The sequence below is a fragment of the Callorhinus ursinus genome, unplaced genomic scaffold, assembly GCF_003265705.2.
Source record: "Callorhinus ursinus isolate GAN/ISIS: 27379988/994484 unplaced genomic scaffold, GSC_fseal_2.0 scaffold17, whole genome shotgun sequence".
Taxonomy (NCBI): domain Eukaryota; kingdom Metazoa; phylum Chordata; class Mammalia; order Carnivora; family Otariidae; genus Callorhinus; species Callorhinus ursinus.
In genome coordinates, this window is record NW_027397079.1 from 8,504,470 (window position 1) to 8,530,784 (window position 26,315).

Below are 26,315 nucleotides of genomic sequence, written 5' to 3' on the forward strand. Positions count from 1 at the left end.
CTAATAATGGAATCTATTTCGCTTAAGCCGTTAGCAAATTAAAACCCTCTTCCAAAACAAAACAAAACAAAATCTGGAAGCTAAAAGTTATACAATTGCTTTTTTTTTTTTTTTTAAGATTTTTTGTTTGTAAGTAATCGCTATAGCCAACATGTGGCTCAGACTTACAACCCCAAGTTCAAGAGTCACATGCTCTACGGACTGAGCCAGCCAGGCGCCCCTTCCCAATAGTTTTTTAAACTGAATGGACAGTATTTGGTTTCTAGGCCTAAAATTCTGTGTATAAACTTTTAAGATTTCCATATCTGTATTAACTGTCCCTGCAAGCGTCCAGTGTTTTCGCATCTTTATCCTTGAGATCTGGCGGGGTTGGTATCTCGACACTCATGGGGAGTTTACATTCTCACTGTGTTTTTTTTAGCTTTTTGCTGAATCGTGCTTGCTAACATTCTAAATAATTATTTAGCCTTATCTCTAGCCTAAACTGGCACCACAGAATCTCAATTATTATAATTTAGTGAAGTGAGATTTTTTAATGGTCCACATAAAATTGCAAGTATGTCTGGCAATATATTGTTTTTGTTCATGTTACTTTTGATTTTGGCCAAAATTATTATATCTCCACGGAAAAATTAAGTGCTATTTTTCTGGCATGATTCATACTTTAATTTTTGGTCTAGTGATTTTTTTTTTTGGCTTACCCATATATTCTGAGAAACTAATTGTCAACACATACTTTAGATTTTTTAGGGCTGATAGTAGTCATTGTATCAGGTTCTCATATGCTTTACATGGCCTTAGGGGCCTGATTTGAAACTTTGAATACATTTTTTCCTTAAATTTGCTAAGAAATCAATATATTCCCAAAGTATCAAAACTAAAAACGATTAACCAGATTGCTATAGCAAATTACATAGGTTTGTTTGCTTACATTCTTGGCTTAGATGTGATGAAAAATGATGGCGTTGAATCTCAGCTGAATTTCATAGATGGTGACCAGTTTATGCCCTAGGGGCTATGTCTTCCCCTCAGGTGGAAAGATGTTATTTATGTTGATTCCATTTTTCCTTTGGTAATCATCCCTGACTTGGTTCTTATAGAGAAATATTGGTAACACTATAGCCTTGGTCAAATTTAGTTATCTTTTTCTTTTGTATTATTACTATTATTATTATTGTTTTCTACTGTGCTCACGTTTGAAAATGACCTAGACCGTGGCTTGAACATAGGATGTACAATGCATATATTTTCTGCCTAAAGGCTTCAGCCATTCTCACTAAAAAATAGGAAGATGGTCCATAAATCTATAATGAGAGAATTTCAAAAGATCATTTTTTTTCCCCAAACGTGAAAAATCTGACTTTATAAACTGGATGTTTAAGTTATGCAGAGCACATAACTGCATTTCTCTAAACACAACGTGTAACGTTATTTTAAAAGGCAATACGAAAACACTCAGGGCATGTTTAAGGCATCAGTCTTTTTAAATATTTTTAAAGAAAACTATCATATGGTAAAACACAGATACTAATATTTTGAGTAGTCGCCTATACCATGTAAAAAATGTTTTTGTTAAATTTGCAATCTTTAAGAAGCTCATCTTTTTGTAGCTCTCTAGAATTTTCTTCTCCTTTCAGGACTCCCTGTTTTTGTGGATTTGCTGTAGCTGTGTCCTTCTGTGTCCTGCTAGTAGTTATGTATTATTCTTTGCCAGTAGCTAGAACATACCAGCAAATAATCCTGTCAAGAAGCAAACCACTCATATGGTTGTATTTACGTAGGCAAAATATTTGTTCCCAGAGGAAAGTATTTTAGCGTGATGCCCTTTTAAACACGAGAGAAGCACTTCAACTGTTACTGAAATGTTTCCTTTTTAACATATAAGAGCAAGTAAACATGATTTCCAGTTTATTTTATACACGGCAGATAGGAGCATTTCAGCTCACAAAAAGTATTTTAGCTGGTCAGAAGGAGTTAAATATCTGGGAAAGATTCTTTTTGAGTAAAATTTTATAAAGCCATTTTAATACATACTGAGAGATATGAAATCAAGTGAAGAGTCTGAATGATCCCAGTGCACTGAATAATTTCACATGGACATGCTAAGCAGATGAATTTATAAGCTATGTTCCGTATTGATTCCCTTGGTTATAAATTCAAAAGTGTCATGTGCTAACACATTTATAATCATTACATATATTAAGAGATGAATTTCAATAAAATGTAATAGCAACTGTTGTCCCTCTGGAACTTTCTCTTCTAGGATCACACTTTTTCATAATAGTCAAAATCTGACAGCTGGTTGGAGGAAAGGAGGAAGGGCAGGTGGAGATGAAGTATATCATCTCATATCATCAAGTTTTGCTTATAGTGGAAGATAGTAATGGACTGAACTTACCAGTTTATAATACAATTTTCATTTTATTTTAAACATATTTTGCATGATATAAAAATATTGATCACAGTGAGCTTTACCAATTGTTATTGCTATAAAATGAATGCAGAAACAATATTTTTAGTGGAAATAAATTATATAGTCATTATTATTTTTTTTTAATCACAAGAGAAAAACCTCAGCTGTCTGGTCATTGGCAGAAAAACCAGTCATTAAAAGAGGTCTTTTGCAGACGAGCTCCAGTCCATTTCTGTAGAGTTATCCACACAGGTCAGCAAACGCTGACTTCTGTCTTGCTCTCCATGGTCCCACAAAGGTCTCTCTGTTCACAGACAGTTCTAATGTGGCAACACAGTTTTCCAAGACAGAAAACTGACAAACTGGAAAATAGTACAGTCTTAGTTCATATGCGGTCTTTTCCAGTATGAAGGGACACAACGACATACTTCTTCACTAAATATAAGTCCTTGGTCACAATGCTTTGGTCGATTTGTACACGGTCTTCTGTAACAACTAGGAAAACAAAGAGGAACACATTTTTGTTAAAGGCCAAAGCAATGAATTCATTATGCTACAAACAGTTGTTTTTCTAAATTTAAAATGAGAACAAAGTTACTCATTTTATCATAAAATTATTCTTAGGTTTATGTCTTATTGAAATTTGTGCTGAGAATTACAAACTGTAGGAGGAATGGTAAAGCCTAAAAGCAGTCTTGCTGATAGAACAGACGGGAGAGTGAGATGATGTGAGCGTTGGTTCTTTTGAAGGGCTCTCTGCTTCGCGGAGGAAAGGAACATACAACAGATACTGTGAAAGTGAGTGTGTAAGGTCTTGCCGATGGGGTGTGAGCATAGCAGTATGGCAGAGTTCACAAGAGTCTGGGACTTGTATGGAAGCCCGACTTGGAAGTGATTAAATGAAGCCATGTTGGCAGGACTGTGGTCCTCAGTGGGGAGACCCACCCTCATCCCGTCTCTCTGCTGGGCAGACAGCCGGCTGAGCCATGGTGGCCCTCTCCCCCTCTCCACCTGGGCTCCAAGTGACAAGAAGGTGGGCTGGCGGGGGGAAGGGGCAAGGGACAATGCTTGCTGTGGGCACCCCTCTCTTCCTGTCCTAGACTTGCAGTTTCCAGCCGTGGTGAAAGGACAAATGATCAAACAGCCCCGTTGCTCCAGCAAATGGGAGCTACTTTTGAAGAAGCTGTGGGAGTGTGAGAAAGTCCAGTGCGAGAAAGGGGTGTACGTCCAGGGAATAATGCAAGATGACCCGGCAGGGAAATCAAAAGAACACTACAGAGAAACTGCGAATGTGAGTCTGAAGTTTCATTTCTTGTGCTCTAGCAGAAAAAAAAAAAAAGAGTATCTAGTTAAAATGTTACTATTTTTTTTTTTATTTCTAAGTACAGATGCATTATTATAAGACTTCTGGTATTCCTTTACTAAAAAGATGCAATTATACACAAACAATGAATCATGGAACACTACATCAAAAACTAATGATGTAATGTATGGTGATTAACATAACATAATAAAAAAATAAAATAAAAATAAAAAGATGCAATTCCCAATAATCAATGAAAGTTGCTGATTTAAGGCAGTGGACAAAAAATATATACTCTGCCCCCCCTCTTGGAATAAATATTAAGAGAAAATGAGTGTACACATTTTCAAAATATTCTTTTTTTGCTTCAATATATATGTAAACCTAGAAGTATATCCTTAGAAAAATGAACACAGGAAGAGTTTCAATAAATAGAAGATAGAACTCTTTTCTCGTAAGTTAATATAAGAATTCTGTAGAAAAAATATGATGGCTGGTTAGTCTTATGTAAACATAAAATCAGGCTTTCCAAATACACTAGGTTCATTCAGAAGGGTTCAATATACAAAATGGTTTAATAATCTTCAATAAGATTTAGTATCTACATAGTATTCTGCATTCTTGAAATATCCTTCTGGTAGAGTAGGGATATGCAAATAAAATTGGAATACAGTGATTGCTCAAAATATCCTAAAAAGGAAACAAAAGGATCCCTGTAAGGTACTCTAAAGCAATAATGGAAGAAAAAATGTCATCCATAAGGTACCTAGATTCACTGAAGTTCCCTCATGCAGCAGCTAAAATGTTAGTGTGGATGGGTCATCAGAAATAGGAATTAAAATGGGAGCACAAAACTTGTGAGGATTAAAAGATGGACATTTTATTTGCTGGGGAACGTTAATGAACATTAATGCAGATAGGAAATTGTAAATAAATGAAATTTAAGTCTTAAGTCATGTGAGTGATCATCTTTTGCATGGGCATGATCACCATCTCTAAAGACCGAGTTTGGAAGAAGAGGACCCAAGTGGAGGTGATGAAGCGCAGATGGTCTGAAAACCAAAAGAGCAGCCAGGGAAGGAAAATGTTACGTTGTTACGTCAGCCAAAGCAAAGAAGGGAGCTTCAAGAAAAGGTACAGAAAAGACACGCCACACGAAGACCAACTTGTCCACTGGCTTTGGCTGTGGAGTCTGCTGAGACCTTGAATAGCACTTTAACATGGCACTCTCAGGCTTAACCTGGGTTACAGTTGGTTGAATAAATGAGAGATGAAAGAGGTCAATGCAAGTGCTAAATGCCTGGGTCTTGGAGCAACCTTGAAGAGGACAGAGCTTTATTGCTAAAGTGTGCTCAGCATCATGGTAAGATGCTAATAAAACAGAAGATTGGGAACTCTCATTAATTGAGGGGAAAGAAAAGTAGTCGAAGACGTCAAACGTATGGGAGAGAGAAGGCCTATGTCTGGTGGAGCCGTGTAGAAGGAAATGCCAAAAGCACAGAGCTGGCTAAAAGAGACCACCTAACCATCAGATTTATTAAGAGGAAGTAGTTCCGGGATTAACACTGGGAGTGTTTGAGTCCAATAGTCTCATTTTGTTCTTCTTGGTGAAGAAGGGGGCAGATCAACGTTTAAGGAATGAGTCTGGAGTAATCTTTAACAATAAAATTTATCTCTCTAATTCCGGGAAATACTTAAATATTTTTCTAGATACAATTCTACATTTAGTGGCACTATGCTATCCTTCGGAAATTTTGCATAAAATTTTCTGCACTTGGAAGAGTTGTCCTACATTATGATGGCATCATAATTTTTGTTGGGGGAAGGTCTGCCATGTTTGGATGTTCTGGAAATCCTCCTCACACGACTGTCCTGTGCATCTGTCTCCCAGCGCATGTTGAAGGACCACTGCCTCAGACTCAGCCTCGGGGATGAGCAGTAGGAGTGCATTCTGAGGTTGGATCTGGTTTTGGTTCCCAGGGCTCCTATCTTGCTTTTTTCAGGAGTAAACACAGTCTCAAGGAAAACTTAGCATCGGTTAGAAAAATAACAGAATTCGTCTTCCAGAACTGACTGGTCTCATTCCAAAAAGCCACTGCCATTTTGGTTGAGGAAACAATCCCCAGTTAAGAGAAAGGAATACACTTCATGAAGATTTCTTACCTGCATGTTTGATGTTGAAATTTCTTTCCTTTTAAGAGGCATTTCTGTGAATTTTCTGTACATTCACAGGCACATTTTCCAGGGTTTAGGGGTTGATTTCTTGGGCAGGTTCTTTTGCATATGCACTGGCATGTGGTTTCATCAAATTCTCTGTTGGCCCCACATGAGTTGGGTAAAAGTTTGTTTTTACAGACACACTGGCATGAGTTTCTGTCTAGTTCTTTGTGAGGCCCACAGCTGGAAGGCCGGAGCCCCCCTTTGCAGACACACTGACACGTTTCTTCATCAAGCTCCTTGTTGGGTCCACAGATGTCATGGAATCCATCTGCAGAGTCTAGACAAACACAGTCAGACATTGTTACTATACCTTCCTTAGTTCTGGGTGTGGTGTGAAACCATTAAAAGCATTTAAAAGTGTCTCTTTATGTTTTTCATTAAAGGGTCATACACAAACATGGGTATGTTCCTTTACCAGGAAGTTCAAAACAATATCAATGTCAAGTAGAAAATGTCCTGTTTGGTAGTCACTTATTCCAGAGAATGATGATCTGAATATTGTACGTGTGATCTTAATATTAAAATATTTGTTAATCAAAACAGAGATCCTTGGCATTTCATCTTTAAAATATCATTCTGCTTACCATCTCCAGAATTTGAGGAAAAAATAAAATCTTGCTGAGCCAGGCATCTGCAGAGGTGATTATTCCAGATGTAATTTGTGGGGCAAGTCTTGTTTGCAGCTTGGCACCTTTGGGAGAGACAGACGAGTTAATAGTCTAAGTGGTACCCAGAAGGGATCATCGCTTTTCTTAGCTGCGTATTACAAAACCAATGCATGTTTGTGAAAAAGCTGTAAAATGATATAAGAATATGTGAAATGAAATGTGAAAGTTCCCTCTCAAAGTATCTCCCTCACCCACATATGCGGCCAAATTCTAATCCCAGAGGTGACCACTTAGTGATGTGGTCTTCTATCACTCCAGACTTTGATCTTGTTAAGGCAAATACTTTTATTTGTGTAATCACATGGTGGTTTAGTTTGTGTAAAAAAGGGGATAAGCCTCTTATATTACTCGGAAATTTCCTTCTTCCACTAAACAATACATTGTGGATATCTTCATAGGTCATTTCAAAATGTTCTGCTTGTTATTGGCTACATAGCAGTCCATAAAATGCATGAGTACATTATTCTCCTATTGGTCGCTACCGAAATTGTTTCCAATTTGTGGCCTTTTCAAACAATTCTACAGGAAACATTTTTATACATTTACCTTTCCTGACTTATTTCTGAACCAGAGATACCTATAACTATAAAGGGTCTATTAATCCAAAATTTCCACTCTACACTCCACCAGAAGGTCATTGAAGACCTTGCTTCTTGTTGTTATTGCTGTTGTTCTAGTTTTCCCTCCCTCCCTCCTCTTATATTCTCATTATCTGTTTTAGTAAAAATTATGAACATATGGGCTTCAGTCAAGTACACCAAGTGCCCCCTTGCTCCAGCGGTCTGACGGCTGGCTAACTGGGACTCCTTCATATTGGCACCTACATGAAATGAGCCCTTTAGTGTGAAGCTTCTCTGTCCTCTGGGATGAACAGATGTCACAAGCTCATCTTGTCCATTGTCTCCTCCACACCTAGAATCAGCTATTCTTTCAAGGAGCCCTAATTCTGTCTGTTGGGAAATGGCATTTGGGATTAGGTTTGTTCAGTGCCATCAGGTTACATTACTACTCGACCTTTCCAGGGCACAAAGCTAGAAAACTCACGTATATCCCACAGAATGTCTCCTTTAGTTAACATTTACCCATTAGAAGGATTCTGGGCTCTAAATATCTTTACAGAATATATATAAAGCTCTCACTACCTTATTTTTCAACTGAGATTGGTACAGGGGAAATAACTGTATCTTTCACACTCAATATCGTGAACAATATGTGAGGGAAGAGCCTTGAGTTACATTCCAGACTGGTAGAACATAACGATCATGTATAGACATCTTAACAGGTGCACCGACTGTAAACAAACAGGTCACGTGCTTTGGATGTTGCTGAGAAAAGTTTCAGAGTCCTACTGTATGATAATGCAATGATAGGCCTTTCTTTAAAAGAAATGATGTCTCGTATAGCACCCCAGGAAGGACTTTTTGGAGTGTAAGCACATCTACTGTTGGTAACCATTTTTCCCTTGACAACCGCCTCTAAGGATTTATGGAATCTCTCCTGCTCAGCAGTCTTTACAGCAAGCAGCTCCAAGACCCAGAGAATCTCTACGTGTCCCATTCAGTGGGAGAGTTTGCCTAAAACACCCTCCCACACCTCTCCATACCACCGTGAAGGGCAAGGACTGTCTTACCCTTGTAACATTCTTCAAGGGTCATGTCTCCAGCCTGATGAAGACCATCTATTATGGAAAGTTTTCTTGAATTTATTTTTCATTTTTAAAAAGTTTTTGAATGCTGTGTGTTATTTGCTGTCCCACATCATAAGCTAATAATTTCTCACTCAGCATGCAAATAATAACAAGTAGCCATGTGTTAATAACCATAATAACTGTTGGATGATCAAGGAAACAGTGTTTGAGCATTTTAGATGCTACAGGTATTATCTTTAAGCTCTTTGTAGGAAATTAGTTATGTTTGGGGTTTAATTTTTCCCATTTAAGACAGTAAAAATTTGTTTGCAATGTATATTTTTTTGAAATAGGTTATTGATTCTTAAGTAAGAGATACCTGTACCTAGTTCTAGGGGAAAAACCAGTCATAGTGCTATTTCCAAATATAATTTAACATTACTGGTTTTAAATTTACTTCTTGACTTCATACTAATAACTTCCATTAAAATTTTTGCTCCCAACAATCTTTATATTTGCTTAAGTACATATTATATATGTGTATGTATAATAATAAAATATTTGCCTTACCCTGCATATACCATATGACTTTCTCTTTATAATTTTATTTTTTGGAAAACTTATGTGATGTCAGCTAAAATTACAAGAAAATATATATTCAGAGGAGTTAATTCTGATCCATGTCCACAGCATGCTGATCCTTTTTGCAGTTTTTGGTTTATGTTTTCAGTGTTTCTTTTTGTAAATAAAGAAAATATGTATGTATGTATATATTTTTCCCATTCTGTTATCCAGAAGATAGCCTCCCTTACATGCTCTTCTAGACCTTGCTTTTCCACTTAGCTCTATGTGTTGGGGAACATTATACCTTCCTAATAATTTTATGTATTCCCAAGAGCAAGTCTTTACTTACCACGTATTTTGGTCATTACTGTTTTATTGGTTAATCATAAATGTACATTGTTTCACAAAAAATTCAGATAGTATTTATCAATTCTCCAAAACAATATCATTGTTTTTTTTTTATTTTTCTACTATCCAAATCTGTAGTCCCTTCCATCAAATAAGATGTTGTTATGTTTAGTTATATAACAGTAATGCAATAAATCCTAGCTGAATGAAACTCAGACCACTCCTCCATAAATGAAGGTAAATACGTTTTGCCCGTGTTCCCTCAAGGTTGACATACACATGATTTAAGTGACACACTCCCACGTTGGTATCAGGAGGGTACAGGGCTATGGTGGCTGCAGTAGAAGGGCATGATCATTTTGCCAATATGTGATTTATACCTCTATTACCTAAGCCAGTGTTCTTCCAGTTGTTAGTTGTAATCCATCAGTGGATCATGAAATCCATTATAAGGGTTGGGAAATGCATTTGTAAAGTCAAAGAATGACATGTAATAAAATAAAATATTACCAGAATGCATGTGATAAAGATCGCTTTCTGCAACTATATTTCAGTCTCTATATGCATATATTTTTGTTATATATGCACATATAAATATGCTTGTACATGCTCTCACACATACAACCTCCCCCTCTCCCACATGTGGTGTATGTGTATGTGTGTATATGGTTGCAATGTCCAGTGTATTCATTTTTTAGTTACAGTCATTAAAGTTGATAAACATATCTAAGCTATTTATTTTTATGGAAAAAAGTGTCAAGAATGATCTCAATCATTAGCCTAAGTGAGACTGGTCCATACTGAGGTCTTCAAATGCAGGAGAATGTGCTAATGTCTCTGTGCTGAAGTGAAAGTTGGTCTACAAAACTGTTCACCCTAAAGGGGTAGGAAAATAAAGCATTTCCTATTTCTCATGTAGTGAGGGAAAAGAAAGAGTTTTGCAATATTTCACATCCTTAAAAATATAAATTCAAAAAATATGGACTGTGTGTAGAAACAGATGAAGGAATGCATTTCTGAAAATGTCCTACAAAACAACAAGGTATCTAGTGCCTAGTTTTACAGCATTCAATAATTCCCTAGAATCTGGCTACACCAGCCTTTTTGGTTTTGCACATTCACGTTGAATAAAAATATGGCCTTCTGAATAACAATTTCAACTGTTATACCTGAAGTGTTTTTGCCAACATAAACTTTATATTACAGACTAATTACGCTTTGCTCAAGGTGAACTAAATATTTTAATTTCTAATATTCTTAAAAAGCTTTGCCAAAATTAAGAAATTACTACTTATCAATGTTAACATATTTTAATGTTGAAATTTGAAATCTTGCTAGATACCATTTAATTAAAAATACATATATTTGCCTAGGATGCATTTTCATAATTGCAAAATGAGATTCCCTACCCCAAAAGTGAATGTCAAGTTCTTAGCATTTAAAGCTTCTCATGTGAAAAAAAGACCCATTTCCAAAATCATATCTTAGAATGAAAGAAAATGTTTTTAATGTGGATAGAAGTTAGCATAATTTACTTATCTCCTACATATCTTCATCTCCAAAGCATTTTTATCCTATTGAAATTTTTCAAGTTCTGAATATTAATATGTGTAAACCTATTAAAACTTTTAAAAAGAAAGTATTCTTGTATACTCTATTTATGAAACATTGATCCAAAGATGCATTTTGTCTGCAAAGCCCATGATTATGCAATTATTTGTAAAGTAGGTGTTGAGAAACACATGTAAATAAAGTTTCCTACTTTCCTTTCCCACCCCTCACCCCAAACACAACCACAATCCTGTTTATAATACTCATGAAGGAAAAAGATGCTTTTCTAAGAATTATCTCAGTACCTCACTCAACTGGTTAGGTTACTGTTGCTAGTTAAAACCAGAGGACAAAAATTTAAGGGTATATGGCTCAAGAATGATGAATTTAATGATTAAAATTATTCTGATCTCGCCTTTATCTCTCTTTTGAAATTTTGAAAGACCAGCATGTTCTGTGTGATAAAATCCTACATATTGGGTAATAGTTGCTAGTTCTTGTGCTCTGGACACAACAGTAGGCTGTTTTGTGCATCCCACTGTTTGGGTTCTTTCATCATCTCTACATTTTGGCAATAGAGTTTCTATATGCTTGGAAATTCCCTGACTCCCCAAATCCATATTTAAGGAATGCAGACACACTCCCACCTTATGTTTGGCATTAGTGAGAACTGAGCTGAATGTAATATATTTTGTAATATATTACTCAGTGAAAAAAAAAACCTGCATCTGGATTTATTTAAACTACTTTTGATCCACTTTACTAAATATCTCTTAAAATATTTCATAGACCGTTCAAAATGAATGTCAACATTAACTGAATACAAATTCAGCTCATAGCACTCAATGACTTTTTTAAAAAGCAAATTCTTTCTGTGGACATGAACTGTGCTATTAATCAAATACTCTCATTGGCATCTCTTTTCATAAGGTGTCTTCACAACAATCCAACTGATTAAAATTCTGCTGATCATGCAGTACCTACAGTACACAGTCTTGTTCCTCAAATAGCTATCCTGCCTTAAGTCTTAAATGTGGAATGTGATCTGTGATATTAGTTTGAAGGCATATACTGTGAGCTTTCATACATCCCTTCTAAGCATCTTTATATCATTCAATGATCTATCCAGTAAGATGATCTATATCCCATTAAGAAAACATATACAGGGTGGGGTGGAGGGGACTCCGACCGTGTTAATAATTTTGATAAATATCCAAATATAGTTTTGATTCCCTAAATGCCAACTGTTGATGTTATCTGAACTTCACCCACTGTGACTAACAATCACTCAAACCTGTAATTATATTTTGAAAGAATATCCATCCAGACCCTCTGGCCCAAGAGAGTTGTCGGAATAGCAGCTAGAAGGGCAAAACTTTTCTTTCATTATTAGAACCACAGAGCCCTGGGTAAAATACTTCACCAGTTTTATTCCCGAAGACTTTGAACTGTGTTCATCCTGAGTTCTTCATGTATGACCCTTGAATACACTTGACTATCTAATGCAAGGTGTAGAAAATGACTGATAGATTTGGTCTAATGTAGACATTTCTTAAAAATAATCATCAATGCATTTTAGTTGAACTTGACATTAAGTTGACAAACTCTTTGATCTATTAGTTCCTGCCTCTGGGTAACACTGCAGTCACAACCTCAGTGCAGAGGATATACTGATGGAATATTCTCAGCCATAGACCTTTTGCTATAATTTCTACCAGTTAGTCAGCAAGTCATAGCAATGCTGTGCTTCCAACTGTTATCTTTTAGAAGGCAGAAGCCAAACGGTCCAAGGGCTCATATACTGGACAGCCCAGTTAGCTTCCTTTTAGAAAAAAATACATTCCAGGGTCTGGAGACTCTTACTTGAGTTCCATGGGTGAATCAATTCATATCAATAGGTGCTCATTTGAAGGTGTTGGACAGTATTTAGATAATAACGAGCTTTGTAAAAAAAATGAACAGAAATGTGAATTAAGATTTCAAAAATAACTGCATATTATCATGAGGGTTTTAAAATTATAAAGAGGATATTTTCAGGGCAGAATACAGATGCATGTTTTATGGGAGGAAAAGCAGTTTCTGATCAATTGGCGCAAGACTATGTCCTGGTTTAATTGGCAGATGTGTTACCTCTGCATTTCTGCTCTCATGCAGTTTATTAAATGTATCATGCTATTCTATCTCTCTTTTTGGTGAAGCAAAAATGCATGATCTTGAAATTGAAAGGAAAGAAAAAATTAAAATGAGGAGAAAACCCTCATGGAAATTCAAGCTTCTAAGCATTAAGACTGAGGATCTGTTATAAATTAACAAAGACATTGAGCACTCAAGTTCTACTTCAAAGGTTGCCAGGGCTATAAATCTACTGTGTTGCTTGGAGAAGAGATGACTTCTCACACGAATGAAATTTTCCTTAATAAGCCCGAATAACTCTAACTTCTTAGAAGCAAATATATTTTAGTTGGTGTCTTTGTAAGCAATGTTGACATTTTTGTAAAAGAAATGAAAACCAGTTAACAAATAAAAACAAATAAGCCTTCAGGCTAGGTTTTCCATTTTCTCATCTTTTTTCACCCCTTCTTTTCCTCTCTCACCACACCAGGACTCTCCCCCAAAGACTGATATAACCTCTTTATCAGGTTGAAATCATCCATATTTTCTATTTTTAGTACTTATTAAAAAAAATTCAAGGTACCCTGGCTCTGCTGAGCATGGTCTTGTCATTCCTCTACCAAAAAACTCCCCGTGCTACTCCAGTACCTCTACAGAAAAGGTGAAACTCTTCAGGCTGGTGCCCAAAGCTTCCAAAGCACAGCCTTAGCATTGCTTTTTAAATTTAATCTCCTCTGGCCTTTACCAATTAACACCCAAGTAAATTATTCTGGTCTATTCATTGTCCCCAGAATGTGCTATTTCCTTGAGGAACCCTATAGGACATTGTCAATGAGAACCAACTGACCAATAAATTTACCCCTGGGTAAAATTCACTTTAGGTCACTTGGCTTTCAAATGTGACATCTCTCTCCTTTGATTTTACTCTCTTCCTAATAAGTAGCATAGTGCCTTCCCTATAGTAGGTATCATAGAATAAGCATGAACATTCATTCATTCATTCATTCATTCATTCATACAATGGAATACCATACAGGTATTTAATGAACAAACCAGGCCTGTAGACCTCAAAATGATTAGATGTCTAACGCACACTGTTGAGAGAAAAAACTAATGTCACCACTTTAACATAAATATTTTAAACAAAGCTGTACTATATATTCTTTTGTCATATGTTAAAACATCCATATGCCATAAAACTGGAAGAGCATGAATGAGAATACAATTTCCAGGCAGTGGTTACCTCTGGGAACAGAGGATGCAGAATGGTGACTGGGGCTTTGGGTTGTATCTTAAGTGAATATGACAAAATATCTGTTGAATTTCAAGTCAGGGTGGAGGGATATATCATTTTGTGGTGTTTTTTCTTGTCCTTTAGTATATGTTTGAAGATTTTTTTTTTAAAGAAGTTAAAAATACAGTAAAGACTGCATCCCCAGAAGAATGGATTGGCTCCAAATTTAGTTTGAATCTCTGGTTTGCTCCTCTCAAGTTGTGTGATGTTGGGGAAAATGACTTAATCCCTCTGATTCGGTTTCTCATATATAACTGAGAATTTCACCTTGAGAATTCACCCTGTTTTTCCCTCTGCCTCTTTTCTCAAGGGCATTGTGCAACATAGGTTATCAATAAATAAACACATTATCTCCATTTTATGTCCTTCAGATAATGGAGTCAGTCCTAGTCATTCTTGAGCTTGATCTAATACTTGATCATCTCACCACTTCTTTCCTTGAATTCTCATTGGTTTTTACAATCTCCTTTGGATTTTGTAATAAACCGTTTTTAGTCTTAATTTTTCTGACTGTTCTTAGTTCCCTGCACATTGTTTCTCCCAGTTTCTTCAATAGTGATAATCCCCATGGTGTCACCAGCTGTTTCTCTTTTTACGGTCTATATCTTCCTTGGTTGGGTTTGTCTCTTCCCGTGCTCGACCAGCTCCATGCTGGTAGCTACCAAAGAAGCGTGCCCACCTGAGCACCCTCCCAACTGCAGATCCCACTGCCTACCGAACATTTCACTTTGATTTCTTACAGATACCACAGATACCAATATGCATATCCAAACCAAATTCTCCTTTTCCAATCCATTCTTCCCGTGAACACGTGTTCCATCTTTGTATCATCCTTGTGCTTTCATCCTCAACTTCTGCCTCTGTGTTCTCCCACACATGCATTTCCCAAGTGGTGGGCTTTCTGAAAAATGTCTTTCCACCTCTTTTCTCTCCATCCCCATTTCCACTGCTATGGGTCCCACCCTTGTTATTTCTCTATCAGATTATTTCAGAAGCTGTTTCAATACTTCCACCTCCTATTTTGCTCCTCTAACCCACCTACTACACTGCCTTACTATACTAGACATACTTGTGTTTGTACTCTGCCATGTGAGCTGCTTTAGTTAAGAAATTATGTTACCCATTGTTTTAATATCCCACATCTCCTAGGATGGTGTGACAGACATGTCAGACTCAACATAAATAGCTCATGAATGAATGAATACTACTTCTACCAACTAACAAAATCTAGGGCATCACTTCTTAATCACAAATGACTCCCTCCATAGAAAGAGACCCTCCATGTAAGGGGCCATGGGAATCCATGATGTTCAAGTTGGCAGAAAATATAAGAGGAAATAATTGGAAGGAAAGAGAATAATCTGTGAGAACATCAATAAGAATATTGCTATCTAACCACTTCTAGAGATAATCTCTTCCACCTCTGGAATTTCTGATCTATTTTGGTGCTGCTGGTATAGAGACTTGAAAGGTTTTCTTTTTTCTTTCTTTTTTTTTGGTAAATACTAGAAATTCTATAAGATATTGGGGGAAAACATGGGTTTAAGAGCTAAAAAGACTTGAATTTTTATTTTTTCTGGCACTCTTCTTAGCTGTTAGGTTTATATGTGCTAATTAACATTTCCAAGGCTCAATTTTCTCATTTGTAAAATGTCTGTAAAAATAGCAGCCAAAATTCATTGAATGCTTACTGTCAGGCATCAGGCACTGTGCTAATGTTGAACAGGGATTACTGATTATAACATCACTGCATCCCTATGTGTTGGTTTTGTCTTCATCATTCTCATTATTGCTCTTATTCTATTACAATATTATACAATGCCAGACTAATAGATAATATAGCACAATGTCATTGAATAGGTTGATCATGAGGATGAGGTTATAAATGTTACACTGCATTGTTATTTATAACATTTTGATTTATGTTTTGTTTTGTAGATGAGGAAAATGAGTCATGAAAAGTTTACAGAAGTTAGCGAAACTGCAAGCAGAAAATGAATTTTCTAAGCAGGAAGCCGCATGCAGCATGCACACCCTTCACCCCTGTGCTCTGTGGCGTGAATCATCAGTGTAGCCACCTGGCGGGGCTAGTAGTATGAGCATGAGGCGATATGGGCAGATGATTGTGCGGAGTAATATTTAATGAACTACTACTACTAATACAGATATAACACGTGTTATCTCTCCTTAACTGGATTAGCCAGGCTCATGCTTGGTCCTCTCTCTCACTACCTTGAAGCTTTCTGTGCCCATTTTAGAGGCTCAACAATTATTTTATGAATCACTTATTTTATGAATGATTCATTTATTTATTGAATTATACTTCTTCATAAATAACGCAAAACAAAATTGTCTGCTACTTAATTAATCTCATAATAATGGGAATATAATGCCATGCACTTGAGAAAGGTATGCCTTATCTTCATCCTGACAGTGGTTGCTGAGAGTGCAGGGTTGGGGAAGGACTGGGGCCACTGCTGGGAAATTTCATACTCTATACAAAGGAGGGCTGGGAGGCTCTCTCCGCTGGGGAATCATGAGAATCTTAAGAGATTTGACTTAGTTACCATAAAGATTTTAAGCAATCTACCATTTTAAACCTAAATGAATTTCAAAATTATAGTTAGTAAAAGGATCTGTTTCTCTTGGCTTTTCAAAAATCCATTTTTTTACAAATAATTTGCATGTGATAAAATGCTCCTATTTTAAATTCACTGTCTTCCCCCCCACATTTATGCACCCATGTAACATTACCACAATCAAAATGTAGAACATTCTTATAACCCCAGGCATTCCCTTTGCCTCTTCCAGTCAATCCCCATCACCTGTATCTTCAGGCAACTACCGAAATGCTTTCTCTCAATCTAGATTCTAATATTTGCCTTTTCTAGAGTTCTTATAAATTGAGTCATACACCATGTGTTTTTTAGTTTAGCTTCTGTCACTCAGCTTAATGTTTTGAGATCCATTCATGTTGTGCATATCAACAGTTCATTCTGTTTATATTGCTCTGTAATATTCCACTATATGGATACACTGCAGGTTGCTTATGCATTCACCTTTGATGGACATTTGGGTTGTTGATTTATTGGCTAATGATGCTTATGTGAACATTTGTGGGCAAGTTATTGTGTGGAAATATGTTTTTATTTATCTTGGGTACATACCTAGGAGGCGATTTATGGATTATAATTGTAAGTGTATATTCAAGATCATAAGAATCTTCCAAAATGTTTTTGCAAAGTGGTTATACCCTTTCTCATTCCCATCAGTGATATATGAGTGGCACCTCATTCTCTCCAACACTTGCTTTTGCCATTTCTTAATTTTGGCCATTGTGGCAACTGTTCCTGTTAATTTTTAAGAAATGGTTTTATAACATAGCTATATATTCATTATATATAAATTATCATCATAGCAGTTTTTAATTAAATTGTGGGTCACAATTCACAATAAGTAGAGACCAACATTCAAAAAAAGAGAAATAGAATAGAAAAAAAGTGAGGGCATCACGAGTAGTAAGGCGTGCACTCATAATGGGGACAATATCATCTGTAAGGGAGTAGAAACTGGGTATTAGGGAGGAGGAATCAGATCTTGCAATGGTTTTTGGCTCTCAAAAACCCAACAAAAACTTCTGAATCAGTGTTTAATTTCTTTTGGGTTTTATGGGCTGTCATGTGAGCAGCACTGGCATTGAAGATATCCAAAGTATATGCAAGATAAAAGCTTTACCTCAAAAAGTTGAAAATAGAGCTGCCCTATGACCCAGCAATTGCACTACTGGGTATTTACCCCAAAGATACAAATGAAGTGATCCGAAGGGGTACGCGCACCCCAATGTTTATAGCAGCAATGTCCACAATAGCCAAACTGTGGAAAGAGCCAAGATGTCCATCGACAGATGAATGGATAAAGAAGATGTGGTATATATACACGATGGAATATTATGCAGCCATCAAAAGGAATGAAATCTTGCCATTTGCAACGACGTGGATGGAACTGGAGGGTATTATGCTGAGTGAAATAAGTCAACCAGAGAAAGACATGTATCATATGATCTCACTGATGTGAGGAATTCTTAATCTCAGGAAACAAACCGAGGGTTACTGGAGTTGTGGGGGGTGGGAGGCACGGGGTGGCTGGGTGATAGACATTGGGAGGGTATATGCTATGGTGAGCACTGTGAATTGTGTAAGACTGATGAATCACAGACCTGTACCTCTGAAACAAATAATACATTATATGTTAAAAAAAAAAAAAGAAGATAGTAGGAAGGAAAAAATGAAGGGGGGCGGATATTGGAGGGTGAGATGAACCATGAGAGACTATGGACTCTGAGAAACAAACTGAGGGTTCTAGAGGGGAGGGGGCAGGGGGATGGGTTAGCCTGGTGATGGGTATTAAAGAGGGCACGTACTACATGGAGCACTGGGTGTTATACACAAACAATGAATCATGGAACACTACATCAAAAATTAATGATGTAATTGTACGGTGATTAATATAATAAAATAAAAAAAATGTAAAAATAAATTACAGTGAAGAGAGGGCTGTCATGAAGGAATTTCTCTGGACCCAAGTACTCCATCTCAAAATCATAGAGAGCGACATTTTTTTTCATGTGTCTGTTAGCCGTTTGTATGTCTTCTTTGGAAATGTGTCTGTTCATGTCTTCTGCCCATAACATAAATAAATAAATAAATAATAAATAAAATAATAAAATAAAATAAAATAAAATAAATAAAATATCATAGAGCAATAGGTGCCTGGTGGCTGCTCCTTATACTCAATCTCTGGTGCGTTGGTGAGTGACGTAAGCTTTGGGAATTAAGTAGAAATAGTTTACATTTTATTATTTAATTCTACAGAAGTTATTCAAGCCATAGTATGTCACATGCTGAGAAGAAAGAAGGGGTTACACTATCCTACCAAGAATCTAGCAGCTACAGAAGTTGTAAGTTGTTTTCTCATATGAAGCAAAAGTTAAGTTCTCTAAAAAATTTGAAACTATTTAAAAGAAACTATTTAAAAACTTATCTTCCTTTTCTTGGAAAAATAATTGTTTGGAATGTTTTCTTTAAAAAATATGTTTGTATTGTTAGGTATTTATCTCAATTGGTACTTTCCCTATGGGATTTGATATATTACCACTAAATAAGTAAGTAAGTTACCTTAAAGGTTTCTCAGCAAAAACTAGTTCTAAAATTATGTTCAATGTTAAAAGCTTTTACATTTTTAATTTAACTTTTAACTACGAAATTTTTTTGTCATTTTTAATCCTACGTTGCACTACCTTTTTTATGTGTAAAGCCCAAATATACATATGATACATAAGGAGATATAAATAAGTCTATGGTAGTAAAATTTTACAAGGGAGGTGATTAGAGAAAAGGTCTATAAAAGATCCTTGGGGGGTGATAATGAAAAAAGGGTTGGGTAGCACTACAATAAAGGAAAGTGTTTTAAAATAATACTTTGTTTTACTTTTACAGTTCTATATAACTACATGTAGTTACATAGTTATTTACTTTAAATCTATACACTATATATGATATATACATATCATATAAACATAGATATTGCATTTCTTATTGTAGATAGTGGTAAAAAAAAACAATGAAAAACACAGGTGGATGAATCAGATATGAATCGTAATGGTAATAATAAATCCACCCTTTGTGGATCCTCTCCTAGACGCCAGGCTCTGTTCTAACCACCACAAGAGCATTCAGTATTCCATTCATTCTGCTTTACATCTTTGTGGGTTTACATATAAGCAAACTGCAGTTCAGACACGTAAAATACCCAACCTTAAAAAGTGACTGAGTGGCCAACCAGAATTCGGGCTCAGACTGGGCTCACTGGAAGGCACAGGCTGTTTACTCTTTTTGTCTGTTCTTGCCATTGACAGTATCTTGCCTTTGACAGTATACAGTGTAGTAGTTATAGGGATAAGTAATAGTGAATATCTGGGCAAACATGCAGTTGCTACAAAACACTGCAGATAAGTAAGTTATTTTATATAACAAGCAATGGTTGGTCAGTAGAGTGTATTGTTTAGTCTCCAACTCTGGAGTATGATTACTTGCTTCATCTATAAAATAAGGCTAACCTTGCTACCAACTGCAGAGGTGCCTTGGGGGAGGGTTAGACAAAACAGTGTATGTAAAGGGCTGAAAGCATGGTAACAGCTCAATAATTTTCAAGTCTGATTAGCTGGATTCTGTGGAGGTCATGAACCTACCTGTACCTCAAATGCTCACAGCCCAGTTGCACATGCCCATCTACAGACCCCTACAAATTCATGCAAGGAAAAAGCAAATACAGTGATTGCTATGGGCATTCAAGAAGCAGCGATGGCAGTGGTATTTGGACAAGACAAATGCAGGACAGAGACCTTTACCTGAATGCTGAGAAGTGGAGGGAGCTTTGGGAAGGCAGAAAAGAAAGGGCATTTATTTTAAGCCAGGGCCAGAAAAGAAGGAAGATACAGAGCAGGAAATGAGCTTGGTCTTCAGGGAATGAGACTTTATGAAGCCCAGACTCAGAAATGAGAAGCAAAACAAGAAAGGAAGGCTGGTCAAGGGACAAGGAGGTGAGAAATTTGTGCTCAATTCTTTTGAGTCGCTGGAAGCCACTGGCAGTTTCTGGTCAGATGAATGAAGTGGTGCCTTGTAAAGCTCACGTGTGACATTATGCAGGAGCTGGAGAGAGATCCGACACAAGGAAACCGGTCTGGACAACATGGCCTGAGATCAGACATACATGCAGAATGGAGTGGACAAGGGTGCCAGTGGTGGAAACGAGATACATGCACAGGTTGGAGCAAATCTCTCCTCCCTGCCCCCACTCCCCGAATAAATAGTGCTGGTGTGTGACATCAGGAAAAAAAGTAATTAATGACAACTGTGTGATTTCAAGGTCTAAAAGAATAGGAGAGAAAAGTACTATGAATAATGTAGAAGTAAACAGAATAAATCTTTGATGTCTGTACCTATTCTAATATAATTATAAACACAGCAATATAAGAGATTTGGATGTAATATTTTAAGTCCATTTGAAACATAACTTTGGGAACAGCATGGGGATCATGGCCAAAGCCCTCAGAATGGATGAGTTGCCACAGGAGCTGGGGATACATCTCTCTGACTTTCGTGAGTAACCTGCATATACAACTTCGGGGGTTTTGGGCCCCCAAGCAGCAGACTCAGTTTAGGCACAGATGTCGGTAAGGCCTTTGTGTTCCCATATTAAGGACAGACTGCACTCCAATTAGGCTATCCATAGTTTTTTGTGTGTCTCTGGAAAGATAAGGCCTCCTCTCTGCCACACTAAGTAAAGCAACCCTGGGGAAAACTACGAGCATTATCACATTTATTTTCAAGTTTTAAATAGGTTTTTTTTTTGGTAATATATATGTTTGCACATCAATTTATTTAAAATTTTGTTACAAATGTCAAAGTTCAGTAAGTTTTATTCACGTGCATTGGACATCCTAAAGACCAAAGAGCTGCAGCCTCATTTTGGGGCAGAAGGCAGAAAGTTCCTAGATTTTTGATGACAATGCATAATGAGTCATCATAAACTATTCACAGTGTCAACACTTGATGCTCTATGCAGGTCCTTCGGTATGACCAAGTGCAGCATCTGCTGCCATTTACCAGCCTAAAAAAAATATGCTGAGAAAGGAATCTGAATAGCAAATGTTACTTTGAATATTAATTTGAAATAATAGTAAGAGAAAATTCTTTCAAGTAATTCAGTATTTCAGTATTCAATCCTTGCTGAAATAAAAAAGATGAATAGAGAAAAAATAATCGAGATTGAAGAAAGGCGACTGAAGGCTAATGATATAAAATAATTTTTTAAAATATTTTTTGTTTTGGACCAAAAATCTTACCAAGGCTTAAATGGTTTTAGGTTTAACATCATTTGTGAGTTTGCACACTTGATTTCATGGATGTTAGATCAGTTAGGCCAAATCACTGATGATATGAAGAGTGGTGGAAAGTGTGTTATCCCATAGAAATACTGGTTTTATATTGTGAACTACTTTGTCTATAAAAAGGGCTTCCCTGTTTCAGTTTAATTTTACTATTGTGGTACAGTATCAAATTTGTCTTCTTTTGTATTTGATGCAAAGCATATTATAGCAAATTTCACAAAAATTCTTCCAATAAACTGTGTTTACTTGAAAATAATTTTATATTAGTAGAGGATGCAGAAAAAAATAGATTTAATTCATACTCACTGTGGTAGTGTTGCTGGCAGGGAACGTCTAATAATGGAATGAACTTGTCTGTAAACGTCCAGTTTAGACATGCATCGGCAGGAAGTGTGATTGGCAAAACTGATTGTTACTGGTTTGGGGCCTTGAGAGAGAGGCACTGTAATTTCAAACAACTACAAAGAAGGGACAAAAAGAAGAAAAAAATTATATAGATGCTAGAAAGCATTTTTATGGTAAATGTTGGAGTCCAAAAAGAGTGAGATTAACTCTTTATGATTAGATAGTGCTGCATAATATATGCAGGACGCAAAAGTTTTTTATGATTACATCGTAAAAACTGTTTTGCTTCTAATCAGTATCCTTTATCAAATAATAAAGAGTCCGTTTGCTTATCTCATGTCACTGTTATAAAGCATATTAGAATTTTGATAACCAGCTAATGATTATGGAGCAGAGATGCGACAGACCACCATGTTCAGGGAAAAAGAATTTTTTCCAGAGTCCTAGCTTATTCCAGGGGTTATTAAAAAGTGGCACAGATATAAGTATCTTTGTGATATAGGAGTAAAAAGCTATTGGCCACACAACCCAGAAATGTTTGGTTAAGTCCTATTCTATGTAAACTGAATACAAAGACATAAAATACATAGAAGTGAAATCGATTTTTCATTCCAAATTATATTTCTACCTCAAAGTAGTTTTACATTTGTCCAAGATATCTTATGAATTTATTATGTTCAAAAGAAAAAGAAACACATTTATCACTTAATAGATAAAGGTTTGTTTCTGTTATTTTGACAAAGGTGGTATGAAAGTAATAAGTTTAAAATAAGGTAGGGCATTATACATGATTGTGGGCTAGAGTCTCAAAATTTAAAGTCTCATTCTTGTCCATTGGGAACTTTAATTCTCCTCTTCCTTCTCCAAAGTTAATGTTTTAAATTGAATATACAAAAAAAAAATTAGTGATTAAGTAAAACTAAGTGGATTTAAATTCCTAAATTTCTTAAAATCTGAATTATCAATAATAACGGTAAAAGTGAAATCCTGGCCATTACCTGCTTAATAAGATCAGTCTGTAGTAGTCCTATAACTGTAGCTAAACCGCTTTGGTGTTATTTGGTGCCTTTTTGGCAATCTGAGCAGCGATAAAGATGATGACAAACTCCAGAGCCTTGTGATTGGGCCCGTCGCTCTAATTTCATGCCAACAGTTAAAGATCATTGAAAATCTTTAGGGAATTGTATAAGTTGCCAATTTAGTACTACAGGGAGATTCATGGAAATGGATTTTGAAGACTGAAACACAGAGATATCTAAACTATAAACTGCACATTTTCTTCATTTGAAAGGTATTCACTATATATTCATTGAAAAATTCAGCTACTTACTTAGCATAGGTGCCTTAGAAGGAACAGGGTCACACCCCGATGGGGCATTTTTAAATAGCAACCCCACTTGTAAGTTGTGTGAACTTGGAAAAGTCATTTAATTTATCTAAGCTGTGTATTTCTTTAAAAATCAGTGAGCTGAGGAAACATCTGACCCATTGTTGATACGACTGTTATAAAAATTACATAAGCTAATGTATATGAATGTGATATGCATAGTGATTGCCATTTAGATGTATTATTTTTTGAATATATTCTCAAGATTCTAGAAATTCTCCAGAATACTGTCCATGCTACATAGATAATCTCAACATATAACCTCAACATATCCCAGTATTATGACTCTGGCCAGTTTCTTCTCTAAAAGGACATTTGTTTATGCAGTTTGGGAGAAACCTTTTATTAGATGAAATGTCACTGGCAGAAATTCCTTGCACTAGGTAAAACTATTTTAAGAGAGAGAATTCTGCAATGTCTAAATACACTACTTAGGACATTTCTGGACCCTACATTAAGAACCAGTGTAACAGAAGAAACGTAAAGTTAAAAACCAGTGTTTAAAAAGTTGCTTATTTAATTTTTATATGTATAAAATTTATAAATTATTTAAGCCCTGTAATAGTAGAAATGGTAGGAAGATGTACAGGTCTGCTCATAAAATCGTAAGAATTTATGTCTAATAGGCAGTTAGATTTGGGTCTAGAGCTTAGGAGAGCCATTTAAAAGCCGACAATGTTTAAGCCGTCCTTGAAGTCTTAGACATCGATGAGATTACTTGGTGAGATCACGAATGAAAGGAGGGAATGTCTAATAATAGAAACCCGGGGAACAGGTAAACTTAAGGGATGAGAAAAGGCAAACGAAGTAGTAAATATGTCTGGGAAGAAGGAAGACATGGAGATGGAGAGCCAGGAATGGGTTACTGTCAAACCAAGGGAAGCCAAGGGAAGAGAGGAGAGCTTCATAAAGGTGTCTGTGGAAACAGGGTTGATGTCTCGGGGCAATGGAAGTGTAAGGATAGAGTGGGAAAAAAATGGGTACCAAAAGCAGCACTAGGGGCGCTGGCAGGCTGGGCTACAGGACAGGGGCAGCGGGGCAGGGTGGGAATGGAGAGAAGAGGCTTCACGTGACCAGAGGGAAAGCACTCAGATGACTCACGCCAGAGGGAATTTTACTTAGAGGATAGGATGCATGTAATCACTGCAGGATCTGGCACTGTCTCAAGTGACAGGAGGAAGAACAGAGCCCGGGAGTGAAGCATAAGGCACTTCTAGAGCTCACAGCTATTGTGGAAGCATGCCTGATGCTCCCCAACCCTACGCCTCACGGCACCTTTCCTACACCTTTCCTCAGGGACTGCTGCATCCCAGATTCCACCCCGGCACATTTTCCTAAGGGCAAAGAGAATGCAGTGAGCACCGACAACCGTCAGCCAGTGCTGGGGGGTAATGTCCACAATCAGGACCTGCCTGTGAGTAACAAGTGTACACTTCGGAACTGGGGCTTTGAAGAATGTTCTTCAAACATTCTCATCTCATGAGATGAGAACACTTAAATGCGCATCTAGAAAGCATCTTCCTGAAAATAAGCCTGGTTCTGTACTTTCCAAATGGTGGAAGAGATTTGTGGTCCGTGAACACACGGACTAAAGGGATAAACGGACAGGTAAAGAGGCACTAAAAAAAACAAAAACAAAAAACAAAAAACAAAAAAACCCCAAACAAACCACTGTTTAGAGAACTGTTTTTTCCTGTAAGTTGAACATATTCGTAAGCATTAAATCTACAGTACAGGGGAGCCTGGGTGGCTCATTTGGTTAAGCGTCTGCCTTTGACTCAGGTCATAATCCTGCGGTCCTGGGATGGAGCCCCGTAGTAGGGCTCCCTGATTAGCAGGGAGTCTGCTTCTCCCTCTCTCTCTGGGCCCCACCCCCTACTTGTCCTGTCTCTCTGTCTCATATAAATAAAATCTTAAAAAAAAAAACTACATTACAATGTGAGAGAAAAATTTACTTATATAGTACAGTTAAATAAAACCCCCAAATTTTAACTACTGATGTTTTATTTCTCTTGTTTGAGTCTAGGTAAACAACTGACCAGCTGAATTCAGTTAATTTGATCAAAAGGAATAAATATTCTGAAAATTTAAAGTAAAAAAAAAAAATCAACCCAAGACTTTCCTTTTCTTGAAACACATCTTCCTCCTCCAAATTCTTACCTGAATTTTCTACCTAGTTTCTTTAATTCTCTACTTGACTGTATCAGTGTGGACAAAATTCAAGGGTCCAGAGAAAGATGCCTTGACCAATATTAAAAGTAGAAAGGTTCTTGATAACTAACTTTTCTTCCTCTATCAACGTCAGAAAGATGAGGAGAGTGGCCGTATGTGTGTGCATTAAGGCACAATTGTACATAGAGTGGGTCTGTCATATATTGAAGGGGACTCTTTAGTTTTCCAATTTCTTTCTGCACTGGTCTTAAATGTGTATATTGATTCACTTTTCTCATTAAAAGGATTATAAGGTTTCTACTACCTTTTTACTAAGTATGATGAATTCCGTTTTCTTCCTTACAGACCAATTTGTGAATTTTG

At 36.6% G+C, this 26,315-nt stretch overlaps 1 protein-coding gene across 2 annotated transcripts in view; it reads right to left on the bottom strand.

Moving 5' to 3' along the window:
* Nucleotides 1-2,416: 2,416 nt before the first annotated feature.
* The window catches only part of VEGFC (vascular endothelial growth factor C), a 101,675-nt gene continuing 77,776 nt past the window's right edge, over nt 2,417-26,315 (bottom strand). For both annotated transcript variants that reach the window (XM_025886113.2, XM_073902271.1), the window contains exons 4-7: nt 22,355-22,506; nt 6,521-6,627; nt 5,880-6,213; nt 2,417-2,908 (exon numbers count right to left, since the gene is read on the bottom strand). In XM_025886113.2, coding sequence (XP_025741898.1) covers nt 2,794-2,908; nt 5,880-6,213; nt 6,521-6,627; nt 22,355-22,506 — 708 coding nt within the window. In that variant the 3' untranslated portion in view covers nt 2,417-2,793. The remainder of the gene's footprint in view (nt 2,909-5,879; nt 6,214-6,520; nt 6,628-22,354; nt 22,507-26,315) is intronic.